Source organism: Saccostrea echinata, unplaced genomic scaffold (assembly GCF_033153115.1).
Source record: "Saccostrea echinata isolate AGI-Se365-2 ecotype Australia unplaced genomic scaffold, CSIRO_AGI_Sech_v1 ptg000047l, whole genome shotgun sequence".
Lineage (NCBI taxonomy): Eukaryota > Metazoa > Mollusca > Bivalvia > Ostreida > Ostreidae > Saccostrea > Saccostrea echinata.
In genome coordinates, this window is record NW_026889796.1 from 5,992,668 (window position 1) to 6,012,292 (window position 19,625).

The window sequence follows — 19,625 nt, forward strand, 5'->3', positions numbered from 1 at the left end:
AACCGGATTGAAACTAGAAACCAGTTTGAAAACTAGTTTCAAACTATAAACCAAAACCTGAACCAGTTTAAGCGCAACAAATTCGCCCAACATGTCATACGAAGTCATCGTCTTGAAAGAAGGCTACAGCAAAGCAGAGGGCCAGGGTATGTTCCATTTAAACTCAGTTTCAAACATTTACTAAGCATCATGCAGCTGTCAGGGTATCATTCGTACTCGTTAGTCTTTTTATTTTCGTCTGCTGAACAAGCTTATAATTTATTTAAAAAAAATTTTAGAAGAAATTGATTTTTATTATTCTTCAAAATTCTTTGCACTGATGGATCAAATATTTAACGCAAAATGTGTAGGAAACAAAAAGTTTGGAAACCAGTATGGGTCAATAATTCATGTTTTCTTTAGGTCAGCAAAGAGCATGTGGGAGTATTAGCCTGATCAAGGGACCTAAGAACATCATTGTGGATACCGGTAATCCTTGGGATAAGGAGCACATTCTAGATGGTAGGTCTGAAAAAAAGCTTGATATCTCAGCTGAAAACAAAGGGTCCTATTTATTGATAAAAACATCAATACTGGTTCAGCCCCCTCCCCCCAAATCAGAAATTTTTTGTACAAATTCAACTTTTGTGAAGTTTTTCCATTACCCATCTTAAATATTTGAAAATCCTACATGTAGGGTCACCATATTCAATTTATTTTTTAAGATTATTATTTTGACTTTGTATATAAAGATTACCGTATAAGTTAACTGGGTTTTTTTTTATGTGGGTGCAAATTTTTGCGATTTATTGCTAAAATAGGTACTATATGTACTTTTGGCGATTTTACACTAACTCTAAATTTTTAATCAAAATTTATTTTGTCAGGTAATCTTATGATAACTCTTTTCAAAACACACAAAGACATTCATTTGCTAATATTCATTACCGAGTAACACTTTTTTTTACCTTGCTTGCGAGGATTCAATTCTGCAATTTCACAATTCTCACTGTCTAAAAAATCAAGTTTTTCTAGATTTGAGCTCTGTATTGTATTTATCCCGTAAATTTCTCACAGTACTCTCACATAGTCCAGGAAACTTTGACTGAAATTGTTTAATAGTGGATAAAGGTCCAGGTAATCTGGCATTGTTTCCTATCTCAGCTCTCTCAATCGGGGAAAAAGCCATTTACATTCTTCTCAGTTTTATTTTGGTTTTTCAAGAACATTGGCCACTTTCTCATTACACTCAGTAATTTTTATAGGCGACATTTTGCTTCATGGTCCAGTAGGGTCGGGTAACTTACTTAAAAGCTTCAAATATTTGAAAAGCGCCACATTTGCAGGCAAAGTGTGAATGCTTAATACTGGTCACTTCACGATACCTGTATTACCGATGCAGAGCTCCAGATAATTTTTTACCTCAAAGTGTATTTACTCCCTGATTTTCAAATCAATGCAGATTTTGCTTTTCAGCAAAATAATCAGAGAGTATTTTATTAATCCATTGCTCTTTTGACATCTAATGTGGTATTTAGCTTGTTATCGAAATGTGTTTTTGAAAGAGGAATGTAAAAAATAAGAGAGTTTCTGCATTTATCAGTTAGATTAATTTTAATTAATGAAATTTAATTTAAAAAATTGTCAGCTTTTATCTACAATTGAGAAACTTTCGTTTTTTTCACCAGAAAGACCATATGGTAGGCACAGAACTCCATTTAAGATTAGGCCTATATCGACCATAGCAAGAGTTTACCGAGAAAAATATCCTTCCTTTGGCCAGATAAAATTAATCTTTAAATTCTCATCCCCACCTGCCCCTCTCAAAATATCCTGCCCCGTTGTTTTCTATTTTGTTTGTTTGTTTGTTTGCTTTCAATGAAAAATATATAATTAGGTTTTGCTATATAAATTGTTGGCATCGATCGAGATAAAAGTTTTAGAGTTACTCCCCGTTTTCATTAAAAGTCGTGTGGCGCTATTATAGCACAGGAACACATGGAAAGCAAAAAGCAATAATTTTTATACAATTAATAAAGGTTGTCAGCGCACTTTAGATGATATTATTGCTACAGAAAATGGTAAATATACAAGAACTGTTTAATAAATAGTGATAAAGGATAAATTAGACACCATGCGTGTTTGCGCAATTTTGACAATATCGATCGACGTGTATGCATCAAGAACGAAAATTTGGATGTTATATGAACAGTGGAAATCTAAAATTCAAACACTAAGCTGACCTCAATTCACATAATTAGTTAAATAATACTTGTATCATTCAATCCATTGTACGCATTACTTTCATAGTATAATGCTTATTTATGATTGCTAATGCGTAATTGTACGCCCTGTTTTAATTTTTAATGCGTATTTTGAAAAATTCAATGCATATTTCTGCAAATACGCACCTTATCTGGAGCTCTGATTACGCAATGAAGCATGAAATTCAGACTCTATAGAGGGGCCTCACAATAGAAGTTTTTGACTTATTTTTTGCAATTTAGACTTTATCACAGAATTTCACAAAAAATAGCACCCTCAGAAAAATCCAGTTATACAGTAACCAATGGATTCAGTAATTTCAACCAATCATATGAACCAAAGCATAAAAAAGCGAGATCTTAGAAGCTCAAGTCAAAACCCATCCTCGCAAGCCAGGGGTCCTGAGTCAACACGTTGCTGTTGGACCCCTGGCATATTTCATTCAATATTTGTGGGCTTGCTTCTCTCATTGAGAAGCACCAATCAAATTAAGGCTTTCATAAATAGTTAGATAAGGATTCAGTTGACACATCAAATGCATGTGTTACAAGTTGTTTATCATAGAATGGCTTAATGTGATTGGTTGAGAGATAAGAAAAACAATCAAGATTTGTAATTTTTCCAAAAGATGTCGCTACAGTCAGCCCACAAATATTGTCAATACTATGATCATTTCTATAAAGAGCCAGAGTGTGACCATGAAAAGGTGGGTGGAAGACATGATAGAAACATTCAAACTTGAGTGAAAATGAAGAATAATGTCTTGCAGGTCTACAGAAGAATGGACTTTCTCCAGAAAAGATAAACTATTGTGTGTGTACTCACGGCCACTCTGATCATGTTGGGAATCTGAGCATCTTCTCCAATGCTGTACACATTCTCTCTTACGATGTGTGTGTTGGGGACCAGTACCAAATGCATGATTTCAAAACGGTAATATCTTGTGTTTTCAGAATTTTCATTTTTGCCAAATTCATGATATGCTATTTAGCTCACCTGAGCCAAAGGCTCCAGTGAACTTTTCTGATCGAAGTTTGTCTATTGTTCATTCTTCTATCTTTCTGTTAACTTTATTTTTGATTTCTTCTCCAGAAACACTGGGCCAATTTCAAGCAAACTTGCCACAAAGCATCCTTGGTGAAGGGGTTCAAGTTTCTTGAAATGAAGGGCTACATCTTATTTCAAGGGAAGATAATTTAGAAATGATAAAAATTTAATGTCATCTTTCAAAATGTTCACAAGAACCACCTGGCTAGAAGAGATGAAACTTATGTAAAAGCATCATTACTTAGTGTAGATTCAAGTTTGTTCAAATTATGACCTCCGGGTGTATGATATAAATTTTCATTGAAAAAGCTCCAAAAAAAATTATGATTTAGTTTAGATTAAAGTTTGTTCAGATCAGGGCCCTTAGGAAATGGTTGAGGCCACAATAGAAGATCAGAATTTTATAAGGGATTATATACTGTTAGTAAGAAGAAATATTTCCAAGGGTGGCAAATTATATTGATAAACAAAACATACCTAAGTTGTGTGAAATCAGTTTTTTTAAAATTTAATTATGAGCCCTTTGGTTAGGGTTGGGCCAAAATCAGAGACCCAAATTAACATAATGTATGTGTACAGGAAAAAAATGTTATCAAGAACAGCAGGGCCATGTGAATTGTACCAATATTGAAGCATCCAAATGCCATGTGGATTCAAATTTGTTTTAATCATAGCTCCCCTAGGGCTAGAATTTTTTATCCACAATTTCGAAATCTTTATGAAGTTAATGAGGGAATTAAATAAAAACAAGGGCATTACAAAGCAGAGCATTGCCTTGTCTCGCAAAAGAGCACATTTGATCCTGATATGTATATTATTCCTTGCATAACTTCTGTTACACATGTACTCACCTACATGCACACAAGCTCGTTACTTTATGTACATTATGTACCCTCCCTTCAACTTCGTTGCAGGGAGATAAAAAAAATCTGCTGATGAAGAACAGTAGGGCCAAAGTGATTCAGGTGAGCATTGTGGTCCATGGGCCTCTTATTTGTTGGTACATGTAATACAGTTCGTAACCAAATGACCACGTCTGGAAAAATCTCTGGATCAGCTTCATGTTATGATTGATACTGACATTCATTTGATGTCAGAAATTATGTTTAGTATAGTGTTGTTGCAGTCATAGATTAATTGACAGAGCTCCAGATAAGGTGCGTATTTGCAGAAATATGCATTGACCTTGGAGTTTGAACTACTTTTGAAAAACTTTAATCTTGGCAATAACTTTTGAACGGTTGGTGCTGGGGCTGTTGTATTTTACAGGTATATTCCTTGTGATAAGATCTTTCCTGGGGTACCAATAATTGTTTACCTTAACCTTGGAGTTTGACCAACTTTTGAAAAATTTTAACTTTGGCAATAAATTTGAATACTTGGTGTTAGGGCTTTCATAATTCATCTGTATTTCTTATGACAAGACCTTCCCACGGGTACCAGCAATTTTTACCCTTTGACCTTAACCTTGGAGTTTGACCTACTTTTGAAAAACTTTAACCTTGGCCACAACTTTTGAATGGTTGGTGTTAGAGCTTTCATATATCACATGTGTATTCCTTGTGACAAGACCTTCCCTTGGATACCAACAATTCTGAGCCTTTTACTTTGACCTTGGAGTATGACCTACTTTTGAAAAACTTTATTTTGACCTTGACCTTAGAGTTTGACCTACTTTTGAATAACTTTAACCTTGGCCATAATTTTCGAGCAATTGGTATTAGGGCTTTCATATTTCACATGTATATTTCTTGTGCCAAGACCTTCCCTTGGGGTACCAACATTTTTGATCTCAGGACTTTGACCTTGGAGTTTGACTTACATTTGAGAAACTTTAACCTTTGCCATGAGCTGCCATATGGGGGCATCAGTGTTTCACAAACAAATGTTGTTATTTCAAGTTTCTGCCCATTACTTATCTAATATCCTAAAAAAAGGAGCTTGGTTATGGTGCATCATGTAATTGCAGATATATTAAAGTTGATTTTGTGGATTTAGGGAATTCCTTATGAGATAGATGACGATGTAGAAGTGGTCCCCACTCCCGGACACACGGGGTCGGACATCTCAGTCATCGTCAGCAACACAGGACTGGGTACTGTTGCAGTGACAGGTAATTGAACCATCATTATACCTTATATGTAAGTCCATTCACAATCTAAGGAACTTGGAAAGTTCATGTATTACATGTATACCAATGATACAGAAAAGGTTAAAGTTGAGGTCAAAAATTTAAAATTATTGATGATTATTGATGTAGGTTTGATTGATTGTATTTTTAGGTCACCTGAGTCACTCAGGTGACCTATTGCTATCTCTTTTCGTCCGTCGTCGTGCGTCGTCCGTCGGTCGTAAACTTTTGAACATTTTCAGCTTCTTCTCTGGAACCAGCAAACCAATTTCAACCAATTTTGGCATATAGCATCTATGGGTGAAGGGGAACAAAAATTGTGAAATTCATGGCCCCTGCCCCCCAGGGGCCTGAGGGGTGGGGCCAAAACCATCAAAATTAATGCAATCTTTAAAAATCTTCTCCTTTGCTCCTGGACATCAAGCAGTCAAACTGTTGGCATGATTGTAATAAGCATTGAGCCCTCTACCAAAATTGTGAAATTCATGGCCCCAGGGTTAGGGGTTCTGGTGCTAGGGCAGGGCTATATAGATCATATAGTAAAAGTGCATTATTTCTTTGAAAATCTTCTTCTCTACTCCTGGGTATTATTGAAACAAATTGAATACATAGTTATGATAAGCAAGGGTGACTCTACCAAAATTGTGAAATTCATAGCCCAAGGGTCAGGGGTTCTGGTGCTAGGACAGGGCTATATAGATCATATAGTGAAAGTGCATTATTTCTTTTAAAATCTTCTTCTCTACTCCTGGGTATTATTGAAACAAATTGAATACATAGTTATGATAAGCAAGGGTGACTCTACCAAAATTGTGAAATTCATGACCCCAGGGTCAGGGGTTCTGGTGCTAGGGCAGGGCTATATAGATCATATAGTGAAAGTTCATTATTTCTTTGAAAATCTTCTTCTCTACTCCTGGGTATTATTGAAACAAATAGAATACATTGTTATGATAAGCAAGGGTGACTCTACCAAAATTGTGAAATTCATGACCCCAGGGTCAGGGGTTCTGGTGCTAGGAGGGGGGGGGGCTATATAGATCATATAGTGAAAGTGCATTATTTCTTTGAAAACCTTCCTCTCTACTCCTGGGTATTATTGAAACAAATTGAATACATAGTTATAATAAGCAAGGGTGACTCTACCAAAATTGTGAAATTCATAGCCCAAGGGTCAGGGGTTCTGGTGCTAGGGTGGGGCTATATAGATCATATAGTGAAAGTGCATTATTTCTTTGAAAATCTTCTTCTCTACTCCTGGCTATTATTGAAACAAATAGAATACATAGTTATGATAAGCAAGGGTGACTCTACCAAAATTGTGAAATTCATGACCCCAGGGTCAGGGGTTCTGGTGCTTGGGCGGGGCTATATAGATCATATAGTGAAAGTGCATTATTTCTTTGAAAATCTTCTTCTCTACTCCTGGGTATTATTGAAACAAATTGAATACATAGTTATGATAAGCAAGGTTGACTCTACCAGAATTGTGAAATTCATAGCCCCAGGGTCAGGGGTTCTGGTGCTAGGGCAGGGCTATATAGATCATATAGTGAAAGTGCATTATTTCTTTTAAATCTTCTTCTCTTCTCTTGGGTATTATTTAAACAAATACATAGTTATGATAAGCAAGGATGCCTCTTCCAAAATTGTGAATTTCATGACCCCTGGATCAGAGGTTCTGATGTTAGGGTGGGGCTCTTTTTATTATATAGTGAAAATGCATGAATGCTTTAAAAATCTTTTCTGCACCTGGGCATATCAGAGGCAAAAAGAGTAAAAGTTTTAATAAAGAAGGGTATTTTTACCAGATTTTTGAACATCAGGACCATTTGGTCAAGTGTTCTGGTCCAGGCCAGGGCTCTATTAATTTGTATTCTACTGAGAGGAGTTACTCCCCTTTGCCATTTACTTGTGATAATTAAACACTGTAAATATTGTACTTCAAAGGGTAATAGAATAAGAGAATTATGCAAGAATTTTTATTGTATAATACAAAAAGTACTTTCATAGTTTTAATGATCAGTTAGACTTGTAAGTAATAGATAAATAAAAATGAGACAAAAATAACTTCTCTTATTAAATGTTCATCAAAGACCATGCAAGAGAGGCCAATGTTAGAGATTTCAACAAGGAATTAAAATAGTTCAGAAGCTCTGATAGTTTGTTAATATACTGTATATTGAGAGTGATAAATGGGGAACAGATTAGAACCTAATTTATGATCTGTTAATGAATACTAGACTTATTATTTTGTTGATCCTGATCACCCTATTTTTCTTGCTTTTGGGCAACAAAGCTTCACCTTTCAGTTCATTTTCTACTCTATGGATCCTCTAAATTGTTGTATTATACTCAGGTGACCATTAAGGCCCTTGGGCCTCTTGTTTTCAGTACTAGAGTAGAGATAACCTGTTTTCATTTATCTTTTGGATGAAATCTAATTAAATGGAAGTGTGCATGTAATGTTCTTGTGATAAATGTCAGTCTGTATAGATCCAGGATAGTTTTTCTTAGATAACCATTATCAGTTGTCATCTTTGATTAAATTGTTAAACTTAGTTGGCCTCTTGTAGTATTAAATACATAGACAATGAATGATATACCAGTAATTGGTGTCATTTGACAACCAGTACAAAATATTATTAACATAATATACATATTGATTGTAGGTGATTTATTTGAATGTTTGGAGGACTTGGAAGAACCTAGTTTGTGGCAGGACAATAGTGAAAATCCAGATCTTCAACAAGAGGGCAGGATAGATGTTCTTGGAAGGGCAGATTACATAGTTCCTGGACATGGGAAAATGTTTAAGGTTCCTGACGAATACAAGAGGTCATCCATGAGGGTTGTAATGTATGAGGAGGAAATCAGCCAGTCAGGGGACCAAATATCAGTAATCAGTGAATATGTGGTGCATGAGGAGGATTCTTGAAATTTAGTGGAAGTCCATATGTGATCTAAAAATAATTCTTATGCAACTATAGGGAGTTTTCTCAAAAAAATTTTGTTGGCTGCACAACCCTTCATCTATTGTAATACATGTTCTCTGTAGTTCTGTGATTACATAATCAGGCTGTGATTGATAAGTTGAAAAATATGTTATTATAATCAAAGTTAAATAATGTGAGGGTTGTTGATCCAAACAATATGTTACTGAGTAAATGTAATAATTATATATCGGTACTACATGTATATGTATTACATGTTAGCAGATACTTCTGGTACATTGCCAGTTTTAATAGCAAAACTTGTGTATATATAATGTTGTTCTTTTGACATCATTTAAAATTTTTTTCCATCTTTTAACATAGTAATGTGGTTTTATTTATTCTTCTGGTATTGAAACATTCCCTTAAAAAAAACAAAGGTTTCCCTTTCAGCTTACGCCAGCCTATTCCTCATTTCAAAACTTTTTATTTCAAGTAATGACCAGTCTGAAAATGTTGTTTTAATTACATGTACTGTTAGATTCATTAAGGCACAGTTCATTAGTCCCTTGCAACATTAAAGTATTATTATAATGAGGTGCTGCACACATTTGCATATGATTGAAATTGATGTGCAGCAATTTATGTATGCCTTGTGGAATTTCACACTCTTTTGTGTCCTTGATTTAAAAATGTACAGTTATTCATATTAACTTTTGTTGACAAAAAATTATAAAATATATGCAAGAAAATCTCCCATGATTCAGATTGCTGTCATTATGTTTAGTTTTCATTTAGGAAATTCTCCTGCTCATACATTTTAATCCTCTTTCACATTGTATGAATGTGTGTGTTAAATAAATTTATATACATGATAAATCATCAATATAGATAAAGCATGTATACATATATACATTCCCTTGTATTTGTTCACTGTTACCCAACACCTCTAGTGTGAAAGGAATGTTGAAATTTGTTTATATACATGCATAGTTGTTGGTCCACGCATTTGTTCTGATGATTTTTTCACAAAGTATTACTGTCTGATGTTTTTCGATTTCCATTTTCATTATTTTAATACATGTACATGTATTGAAAACTGAGAAATCATGATGCTAACAATTATTATTGAAGCTATGATAAGAATTTTCAGAGAAATGCACAACAGAACAAGTTGCAAGTAGGAAAGGTGCATAGTTACACATATTTCTGACATTTGCCATTTTTCCTTAAGGCTTTCTGTACATGAATATCCAGTTCTGAAGTTGCAAGTAGTTGAAGTTTTGACTAGGGCTGGGACAATTATATCTAGATATCAGTAATATCGATTCTGTGTGACGACGATACGTATATCGATACCTATGTAAAAATATCGAAATATCGCAAAAAAAATCTGAATTATGTTTTCTTTGTTTACTTGACATTTTGGGGCTTAATATATTAAATAAGTATGCTAAATATAAATATATATATGAAATACATAATATTTAATTTCAATTGTATAAAATAATTTTGTTTTACAGCAGGTACACAACTTCTTTGCATAGATTATTCTTATAAAGTCATTTGTGAAGAAATGTTTTGTTCATTTCAATGCAAAAAGAAGATTTTATAACCAATTCAAAATATTGTGATACATATCGTATTGTGGCTCAAATATTGTGATATGGATCGAGATAGAAAAAGTTGTACATGTATCGTCCCAGCCCTAGTTTTGACTATGTTGAAGTGTAAAATTTAATTATGACAGACAAGTTCTAATAACTGTGATTTAATATACATACATGTATATATACCAAATTTATGAAATTTGTGTTTATAGTGTTTGCTTGTTACCGATATATGTTTTGTTTCAATATCATTTGTACATAATTTGTGTTATTGCTGCTTAAGGTGCCATGGAACAGATGCATATGTATATATGCATATTCTTTTTCCAGGTTTCAGAATTCAGGATTCATGAAATGAATTGGCAGAGAAAGAAACCAGGATCAATGAAATAATGTTATTTGTTATTTATTTCTTGATAATTACTTTTGATAATTAAATTATTTAATCCTTTAATCAAAATGTATTAATGTTGAGGAATTATCTTTATTTTCTTCAAAAGAGAGGCTATTGTTTTGCACCACATTAATATCTTACCAAAATAAATACAGAAGTCAAACAGGTATCAGGTGGACTTGGAAAAACTTCTTTGTTGTTGATTTTTTTTAAGTGTCAATTTTTTTCTCATTCTGCTGAATAATAAATTTTGAACAATGTTGAATGCATGAGAGGTGCCACTGTTGTTATTATTATTCAGTTTTGTAAATAAATGATTTTCAGTGAGATTCATTTTCATTTACAATTGTATTTATATCTGTCTTTAGTCCGTCGTACCTAGCAATTAGTTATGTCTCAAAGACAGGATATTTTTATCAAAACTTGTACACTGATACATATTGGTGAGAACTATTCACCAGTGTCCAAATTAGCTGACCTCCTTTCTATTGAGCTTGACCTCTCCATCCCTCATTATGTATGCATTTAGGTCTGTTTAAAAAAAAAAAATTAAGTTAAAGACCCCCCCCCCCCCAAAATACTATAGTATATACAATGATACATATTGATGAGAACTATTCAACAGTGTTAATCTTTTTTGCCTTTGACCATCCCTATGACTTTGACCTCAATATTCCTCTTTGTGCTTTTAGCTCAGGTTAAAGAAACTGTTCAAGATATTTTTTATCAAAACTCATACAATAAATACATATTGGTGAGAACTACTCACTTTTGTTGAAATTTTATGATTTTGACATTCCCTTTGACTTTTGAGTTCATCTATTACTCAGTTTGTTTGCATTTATCTTAGTTGCAAAGATACTGTTCAAGACACTTTCAGCAAACCACATACACTGAAACAAATTGGTGAGAGCTATATACTACATTTTTTTTTTAACTTTAACCTTCCAAATGACCTTGACCATGCAATTCCTCTTTAATTATTTATTTATTTATTTTTGTTTACCATGGTTTCAAAGAAACTCTAAATGATATTTTCATCAAACTTCATGTAATGGTACAAATAAGAATGAGCATTTCAACTTCGTCATAATTTTCAGACCTTGACCAAGACTGAAGGCATAAAAGGGGGGTGGGTGGGATGTTACATTTTATAAGTATATGCAAAAAAAGAAGAAGCGAACAATTGAACTAAAAAGGAAGCCAAATAAACTAAATATTTACTCTCAAAATAAACCTTAAAATCTTTATTTAACCTCGAAACCAATCTTTCAACAAATTACAGCATGCGGACCAAATTGTTTGGGGGGCGAAAATGTACAGTCCTTGACGCGAAGGCCGAAGGATAGCATCATAGCTTGCAAAAATGGTCTTAGAATAGCAGTTCTCGCTTCTCCCTTTTGCCTCATTTTCAGACACTAAAAAATCTCGATTTTGTATAATATTGAACACAATATAGTGCTTTTTAGAAAATTTGTAGTGCTCCTCCTGTTTATTGAAAAGCCAGTTAATTTCGAGAAACTTCCAACAGCTGACTAATTACCCGGCGAAACCGCTTGGTAACCCTACGGACTTGCGGAGACGTTGACGCTCGTCAGATTTGATATCCAGAAAAGAGTAAAACAGGTAACACCAATAAGTGAGTATTTTACAAGGGGACATGTTTTCATAGAAGCTTTTGAACAGTTTTAATACTTGAATATATGGATTATGTAGACTACATGATTGCAATGCCAATGGATACTTTCAGTTTCTTTTTTGATTATACAATGGAGTGTCTGTGACATGTCATGGATCTGTATTTATCCCAATGTATTAAAATAAAATTTTGTTAAGGACCAAATTAAATATGAGTTATATTTCGGAATTCTGATTTATTTTTCATTTCCTGATTGATTACAGACTTGGAACAGACAACATGTCTTATGAAGTAGTTGTTATAAAAGAAGGCTATAACAAACCAAAGGATACAGGTATGTAATTATTACATATAAGGTTTGTTACTGACTGTCTTCAGAAATATATTGGATTGATCAATCTCGTAGACTGTAAGGTAGGGCCAAGCTGTCCTCAGGGATATATATATATATATCTGTAGCAGTCTAGACGAACTCTAAAAACGGCGTGAACTCCGAAAACGAAGTCTTTGGCTCCATCATGCATTGCGGCAAAATGGCGTCCGATGTAAACAAACGATGGATTGTCGTTCGCTTTCTCAAAATATACGGGTGCATGATGGCTGTATTTAGTGCATTGTGACTTTATTTTTAATTTTTGTTGAATGGATAATTATATTTATTAAATTATTTTGTGGATATTGACTTATTTATTGCTTCAAACTCTTGCATAATAGTAAATTGGATATACGACATTGAATTCAATACTGCCGGTAAGAATTATTTTCTTATTTGATTCATTGTCTCCTTGATTTAAATTTTATGTTGTTCCTACAATGTAGGTGCTTTTATTTTGTTTTTGAAGACACCCAACTTGTATTTATTTTAATTAGAAAATGCGTATTTTTCACCACGGAGCTGAGATATTCACAGGTTCATTTTTAGAAGACATATTGTGACCTTAATTTCTAGAAGAGTGGTTTTTAAAGATTTCATATTTATAACCAATAGTTTTAAAAATGTTTTCATATTAATATCTGTTCGTATGTGATAAAAAATCGGTAAATAACGATGGTAAGAACTTACGCGTTCAATTCAGATGTCGTACACAAATAAAAATACCAGAATGCTAATTTATGTGTAAAATTCAATCAAGTTTTTAACAGTTACAATATATATTATCCCATTTTGCATATATATCCCTTTTATTATACATATTTACTTCTCAAACGTATCATTTTCTCTGTAATTGACCTGACTTCAAACGTCAACTTTGAAAGTAAATATCTCCTTTTTTGCAAATAAAATAAAAAATCTGACAAATACGATCTCTTCCAAAGTCTTTTATTTAGCATTTCTGAGTACTGGCATAATTGCCATATTTTCCAAAACTTTGCATAGACAGTTTTTGTGGACCCATCATTTTTGCCGAAAAATCGCCATTTTTTGTGCGTGTGCGCATGCGCGGACTCTTTTTTCGGAGTCTTTTTCAGTCTCAATTTCTTACTTCCGGAAACGCTGTTTTTGGAGTTCGTCTAGACTGTGTAGTGGGACCGAGCGTGCGGTCCTTTCTGCTATTTCAAATCCTCTTTAGACTTTATTAAAATCCTCAATATCCCATATGAATTTATAAGTATGTTTTTCCTCCTTTGGTAGCGTAAAGTAAAAATTCCAGTCATCAGTTTACAAGTTTATTACATGGTTCTATTAAGCACAACATAATATCTAACTCACAACTATAACTCTGTAACTCCGTAACTAACTCCCCCACTTGTGAGTTCACGCCCTATATATACATTTTAGGGTTAGCTGCTGGTTTATAAATAGCGTCTATTACGTAATCTATATACATTCTATATACAAATATTTTTCCCCTTTACATATCAATGTTGTTTTAACCTTTCCCCACTGGAAAATGTCAAAATTTCCCCTTTTAATTCTGAAAAATTTCCTGATTAAACAAAAATGTTAGATTTAAATATATTAATTTATGATAGGTCTAGAAATAATCCACAGCTTAGCTCTTAGGATGCAGATTTTTGCAACATTTATCTGAAAATTTCCGATGGGGAATGCCCCGGAACCCCCATAGTATATATATGTGGCGGTCAGACTGGTTCGATCACTGATGGCCAGATAGCCCAATTGGTTCTGAGCACCTGACTGGAGATTCGGGGGGCTCGGGTTCAAATCCTGGTCTGGTCTGTTGCATTTTTCTCCTCTACCATTACATTTGGTGCCGTGCCATGCCCTGGAAGTGACAGGTGAAAGACCTGCCAGGGAAGAGCCTGGGTTGGTGTTTTCGGGGGCAGAAGACCTTTAAGGAGGGAGGAATGTGGTGGTCTGATGGGTTCGATCGCCGATGGCCAGATAGCTCAGTTGGTAGAGCACCTGACTGGAGATTTAGGGGGCCCTGTTCAAATCCCGGTCTGGGCGATCACATTTTTCTCCTCTCTCATTACATATATATACACCCCTCTATCACTAAATGTCTTGCAATCGTTCTCATTTTCCCCCTTTACTTGAAAAGGGTAGTCAAATAAAATAGCTAGATTTTTATTTTGCATATATGCATGCACTATTGCATGGACAAATATCTCTGTATATACTATAGATCCCCTAATTAGAGTGCAGAGGGCCTGAGTTCAAAACCTTGTCATTTTTTTGGTATTTTCTCCTGAATGCATCTGAATGTTACATGTAAGGGTATCATTAGAATTAACAACTTGCTTTCCCTTTATTTCAAAGTAAAGGGTTAGAGATCAATTGTAACAGGCTTTGGGTTGAAGTTTATGACCAATCTCTGTGGACCTTTCAACAATTGAATTTTGAAATTTTTTTTTATTTCAAAGTAGCATTTTTATCAATTGAAGCGGTCAATTTGGCCGGTAGCCAGTTCTGAGGGAAAACACTGATTAAAAATTGTATATTTCATTCTTTCTTTGTTTTGTAGGTCAACAAAGGGCAAGTGCCATAAGTCTAATCAAGGGTCCAAAAAATATTATTGTGGATACTGGAAACCCCTGGGATAAAGACTTCATATTGGATGGTACGACTGTATAGAGTTTGATTTCATTTAGCTCATCAAATAGGTTGTATTACATTTTTATAACATTAAGCATGTTAAAAGTACAATGAAATGTTGGCATGGGCTAGAAGCATGGTTAATTCAGTGGGATGATCATTTGTGCTAGATCTCAAGGTATCAGATTGAATTTCTTACTTACTTAACACATTTATTTTTGGCTCATCTGAACCAAAGACTCGGGTGAGTTTTGCTGATTGACAATGTTTGTTAGCTGTAATGTGTTGTCTATTAACTTTTAAGATTTCAACTTCTCAAGAATCACTGGGACAATTTCAACCAAACTTGCCACAAAGCATTCATGGCTGAAGGGGATTCAAATTTTTTTTCAAGTATGGACATAATGGAGCCATCCCTTTGTCAAGGGGAGATAATTATTAGATAGTGAAAATATGGTAAGGTCATGCAAAAACCTTTTGGAGAAAAAAGGAGGTCTACATTTGAGTCATTGATGTGCAAACATGCCAATCTAATGCAGATTCAAGTTTGCAAAGCATGGTCTCAGTTGGGGAACAATGCTTTATACAGAAATATATTGACATTCAAAAAACAGCTACAATTTTTAAAGTTGACATTATAAGCCTGTAAATGAAATTGGTGAAATCATGGACTTTTTAAAATTTGGTTATCACATATCTTCAAGTACATTTGTTAGGAAGAGAATAGAGACACATATGAGCTTTGTGGCCCATGGGCCTTTTTGTTTACTATACAGAGCATAAGCAAGAACTTCTCACTGATGTTTGTTGTCAGTTCTCAAATTTTCTTCTGCAAAATCACAAAGATTTCAACCAAAGTTTTAGATATCCTAGGAAAGATTTAAGCAGGATATAGCCACAAAAAACCTCCCTAGGGCCAAAGCGGTAGAAATCACAAAGCTTGTGCAAAGCTTTCCCTCTGTAGTGTTAGGTTTATATTGTGAATTTAAGTTGCCCAAGAGTTTTCAGAGCACCAGAGGTTTTGATAAGGGATTTACTGTGGGGTCACAATAAGGGGGTCAAAATATGCCATGGGAGTAAATAAGAAAATCTTTAAAAGAACAGTAGGACCAAGATGACTCAGGTGAATGTCATAGGCCTTGGGCCTCTTGTTTCTAAATTAAGTTGTGTACAGCACCAAGTTAATGTAAAATCATGTTTTAAAATTGTTTTTTATTTGAAAATATTTTCTAGGTCTTAAAAAGAATGGACTTTCTCCTGAAAAGATTAACTATTGTGTGTGCACCCATGGCCATTCTGACCGCGTTGGGAATCTGAGCATTTTCTCCAATGCTGTACACATTCTATCTTATGATGTCTGTGTTGGGGACCAGTACCACATGCATGATTTCAAAACGGTAGTTTCTTTGAATGTGATTTGAGGTCTAGTTTGTTATCATAATTTGTTTATAATCTGGCTGGTTAAAGATCAGGATAGCTTATGCATTCTTGAAATGTCTGAAATCTTATTATCTGCTTATGAAATGTGTGAAACAAATTTCAAAAGCAGTTTACCCCAGATTTTTATTTGAAGAAAATCAGATTAATTTGTTGACTAATGAGGACCCAAAATTATGTGTATTTTTTCCTCAATTTTATGAAGGATGAGTTGTTCCAAAATATAGATTTATCCTGATTATTCCAAAAATGCCAATCCTTGTACATTATTAAATTATCTAAACCAAATGGAGCTTAATACTTAGTTTGATTCAAAACCAAAAACATAATTAATGTTACCAATTTTTCATTTTGGGGAACCATCTCTTGTCTTATTACTGAAACTGGAGTAAACTGTTAACATCTAAATTGCTACCTCTCCTAAATAACTGTACTTAGTTCAAGCTCATAGCAGTAGAACTACAGTCTCACCAGAGACTCATGGATGACTTTTCAGCATCATGGTGAATGTGGCCAAAAATCAAAGTAAAGTTTTTATGTCATACTAGTACATGTGCATGTTTTTGTTATTATTGCAAAGTGTGGATGGCACCTTTCAGATGATCAACTTTAACTAGGTCAAATTCTCTACTATGTATAGCATTAGTCTGCGCAAAATGTTAATTTCTTTCTTAAAAAATGCATTACAAATACAAACTTTGATTTTTCTTGGTTTTAGGGAATTCCTTACGAGATAGATGACGATGTGGAAGTGGTCCCCACCCCTGGGCACACAGGGTCGGATGTCTCAGTCATTGTCAGCAACACAGGACTAGGTACTGTTGCAGTGACAGGTAAGGCTAAAATTGCATTAAAAAAATATTCTTTTTTAAACAGCCAAAATTAGATAAAGCAGTTTAATTTGCAGCCCAATTTGCAGATTGCAAGGGTTAGAGGGGATTGGGGATTGGGAAAGGAGATGGGGCGGGGTGGGGAAGAGGTGTGTTTGTCACAAAGCAGGAATTGAAAGTACATTGTTCAAGTGTGTTGGCTAAATATTATAATTTGACTAGAGAAATAAGTTCCTCAAGTGATCTGTAAATTACTTTTTATTCACAAGAACTCTATTTTCGCATAAATTATATGAGACCTTTAACTTAATTGCAAAAATTTCATGCTTGCCAAAAATGTATCAATAAAGATTATATATCACAATTACAAAAATTCATGAAATTTTTGTTCGCTTATAAATACCAGGTGTGACTGTCGCAACATCAATAAAGGTGTCTGTGACTATACTCATGGTCCAGATCATTTCTTACAAGACCTTAAATCAAGAAGTAGGTCACTGTGGCCTCAGATTTAAATTTGGTATCTATACATTTTCAGATTTTATCCAGAACATATAAATTTTTAATGCGAGGATTGTCAATCCTTGTCAGTTGATGTATCTTGGTCCCAACGTAGTTTATGATGACCTCTTATTTCATCGATAGTTTTGCAATCTTATACCATAATGTATGTGTACTGACATACTGTATAAAGATTTTCCTGATTGTAGGTAATTTATTTGAATGTTTCGAGGATTTAGAGGAACCCAGTCTTTGGCAGGATGTAAGTGAAAACCCAGAACTTCAGCAAGAGGGTAGAATAAAAGTTCTTGAAAAAGCTGACTACATTGTTCCTGCACATGGAAAAATGTTCAAAGTCCCTGATGAATACAAGAAATCTATGAGGGTGGTCATGTATGAGGAGGAAATTAACCAATCGGGAGATAAAACAACAGTCAGTGAATATGTGGTGATAGAGGGTGATGATGAATAAACCATTCTGGGAGATCTCTAGTGTTTGAGGAAATTTCTCAAAAAAGAAAAAAAAAATAAGTAGAAAACCTGAAAGATTTTCAAAACCTTTCTGATGTTGGTTGCAAAACCCTAAATACAAAAGTGCCATAAATTGCATAATGATGAAAATACAATTATAACCATGATTGAAATACTCTAATATTATGTAGTTATTCCTGTATTTCGGCTTTAACAGATATCTAATATATATTTTATGAAGTTTTGGTATTGAGACATTTTCAGAATTGTTTGTATTTTGCTCCATTTAATACAGTGTATATGTTAAGAGGTACGTTTAACCGGTTTTCTTGAAAGTATTACATTCCTGCATAGAATTGTTCAGGGTTCCTTATCGAAAAGGATACAAGTCTATTGGACTGTTGCTGAAGGACCAGTCTCAACACATTGTGATACACATTGTTTTCATCTTTACATCATTACAGATGGATATGACACTGTACATTACCTGCTTTTGACAGAGATCAAGTTACAACAAGTATCATTTGGTCATATTTTCTAATTTCAAAATCCATGAAATTTTGTAGGGAAAGACATTATGTTCACTTTTTTTATGTTCTGTAAGGATGTCTCCTTGGTTCTTTCTTCCCATCTTTCATCAAAGAGCTAAATTATTATACGTATGTTGTTCAGACAGTGTAATGTGAAACAACAATTCTAAGTTAACGTAAGTGTAGAGTTGCTTCTATAAGAGTGAGATGGAGTTTTGTGGAATTATGTTAAGTTTCTATATTTGTAAAAATTAAGAATCTTTCAGTCTCATTTAAAATGGTCATTTTTGATGTATGATGGGGAGGACCTAGTATCATTTAGTTGAATAAATAAATTTCATTGATCTTTATTCGTTATTTACATGTACCAGTATATATAATTAAGAATAGGTTCAATTGCCTATATACAGCTCTAGACTTGTTGCTGGGAGATTAAAATCTTTCTTGTGATGATTGGTACATCCTAGCTTCAAGGGAATGAATTAAACTGTGAATTTTCACTACATAGAAGACATTATACATGTTCTTGAGTACAAGTACATACAACAAAGCTAACGTAATGAATTCATGCTTAGAGTGAAGTGATTTTCCTTCCCCGTTGTTTAAAAAAGTATTATGAAGTTAAAGGGTATAACAAATTATATTTATAATGAATCAAAATTGTCAGTCCCAGGCACTTCACTATAAACATGTTTTACTGTATTTCTTGCCCCATGGTTTTTAGCTCACCTGAGCTGAAAGCTCAAGTGAGCTTTTCAGATCACATTTTGTCTGTAAACTTTTCACATTTTCGACTTCTTCTCCAGAACCACTTGGCCAATTTCAATTAAACTTGCCACAAAGGATCCTTCGGTGAA

The 19,625-nt window shown here is 34.0% G+C and overlaps 2 protein-coding genes across 2 annotated transcripts; both read left to right on the top strand.

Moving 5' to 3' along the window:
• The first annotated feature begins 91 nt into the window (after window positions 1-91).
• LOC133202378 (metallo-beta-lactamase domain-containing protein 1-like) lies at window positions 92-8,395 on the top strand. The gene is made up of 5 exons (XM_061338193.1): window positions 92-146; window positions 403-501; window positions 3,014-3,177; window positions 5,290-5,404; window positions 8,095-8,395. Exons 1-5 carry the CDS (start codon window positions 92-94, stop codon window positions 8,358-8,360), a joined length of 699 nt encoding a protein of 232 aa, XP_061194177.1. The 3' UTR covers window positions 8,361-8,395.
• Window positions 8,396-11,869: 3,474 nt separating this feature from the next.
• On the top strand, window positions 11,870-19,112 carry LOC133202376 (metallo-beta-lactamase domain-containing protein 1-like). The gene is made up of 6 exons (XM_061338192.1): window positions 11,870-11,998; window positions 12,262-12,332; window positions 14,929-15,024; window positions 16,233-16,396; window positions 17,155-17,269; window positions 17,977-19,112. The coding sequence occupies exons 2-6, from the start codon at window positions 12,278-12,280 to the stop codon at window positions 18,237-18,239; spliced, it is 693 nt and encodes a 230-aa protein (XP_061194176.1). The 5' UTR covers window positions 11,870-11,998; window positions 12,262-12,277; the 3' UTR covers window positions 18,240-19,112.
• Window positions 19,113-19,625: the final 513 nt, after the last annotated feature.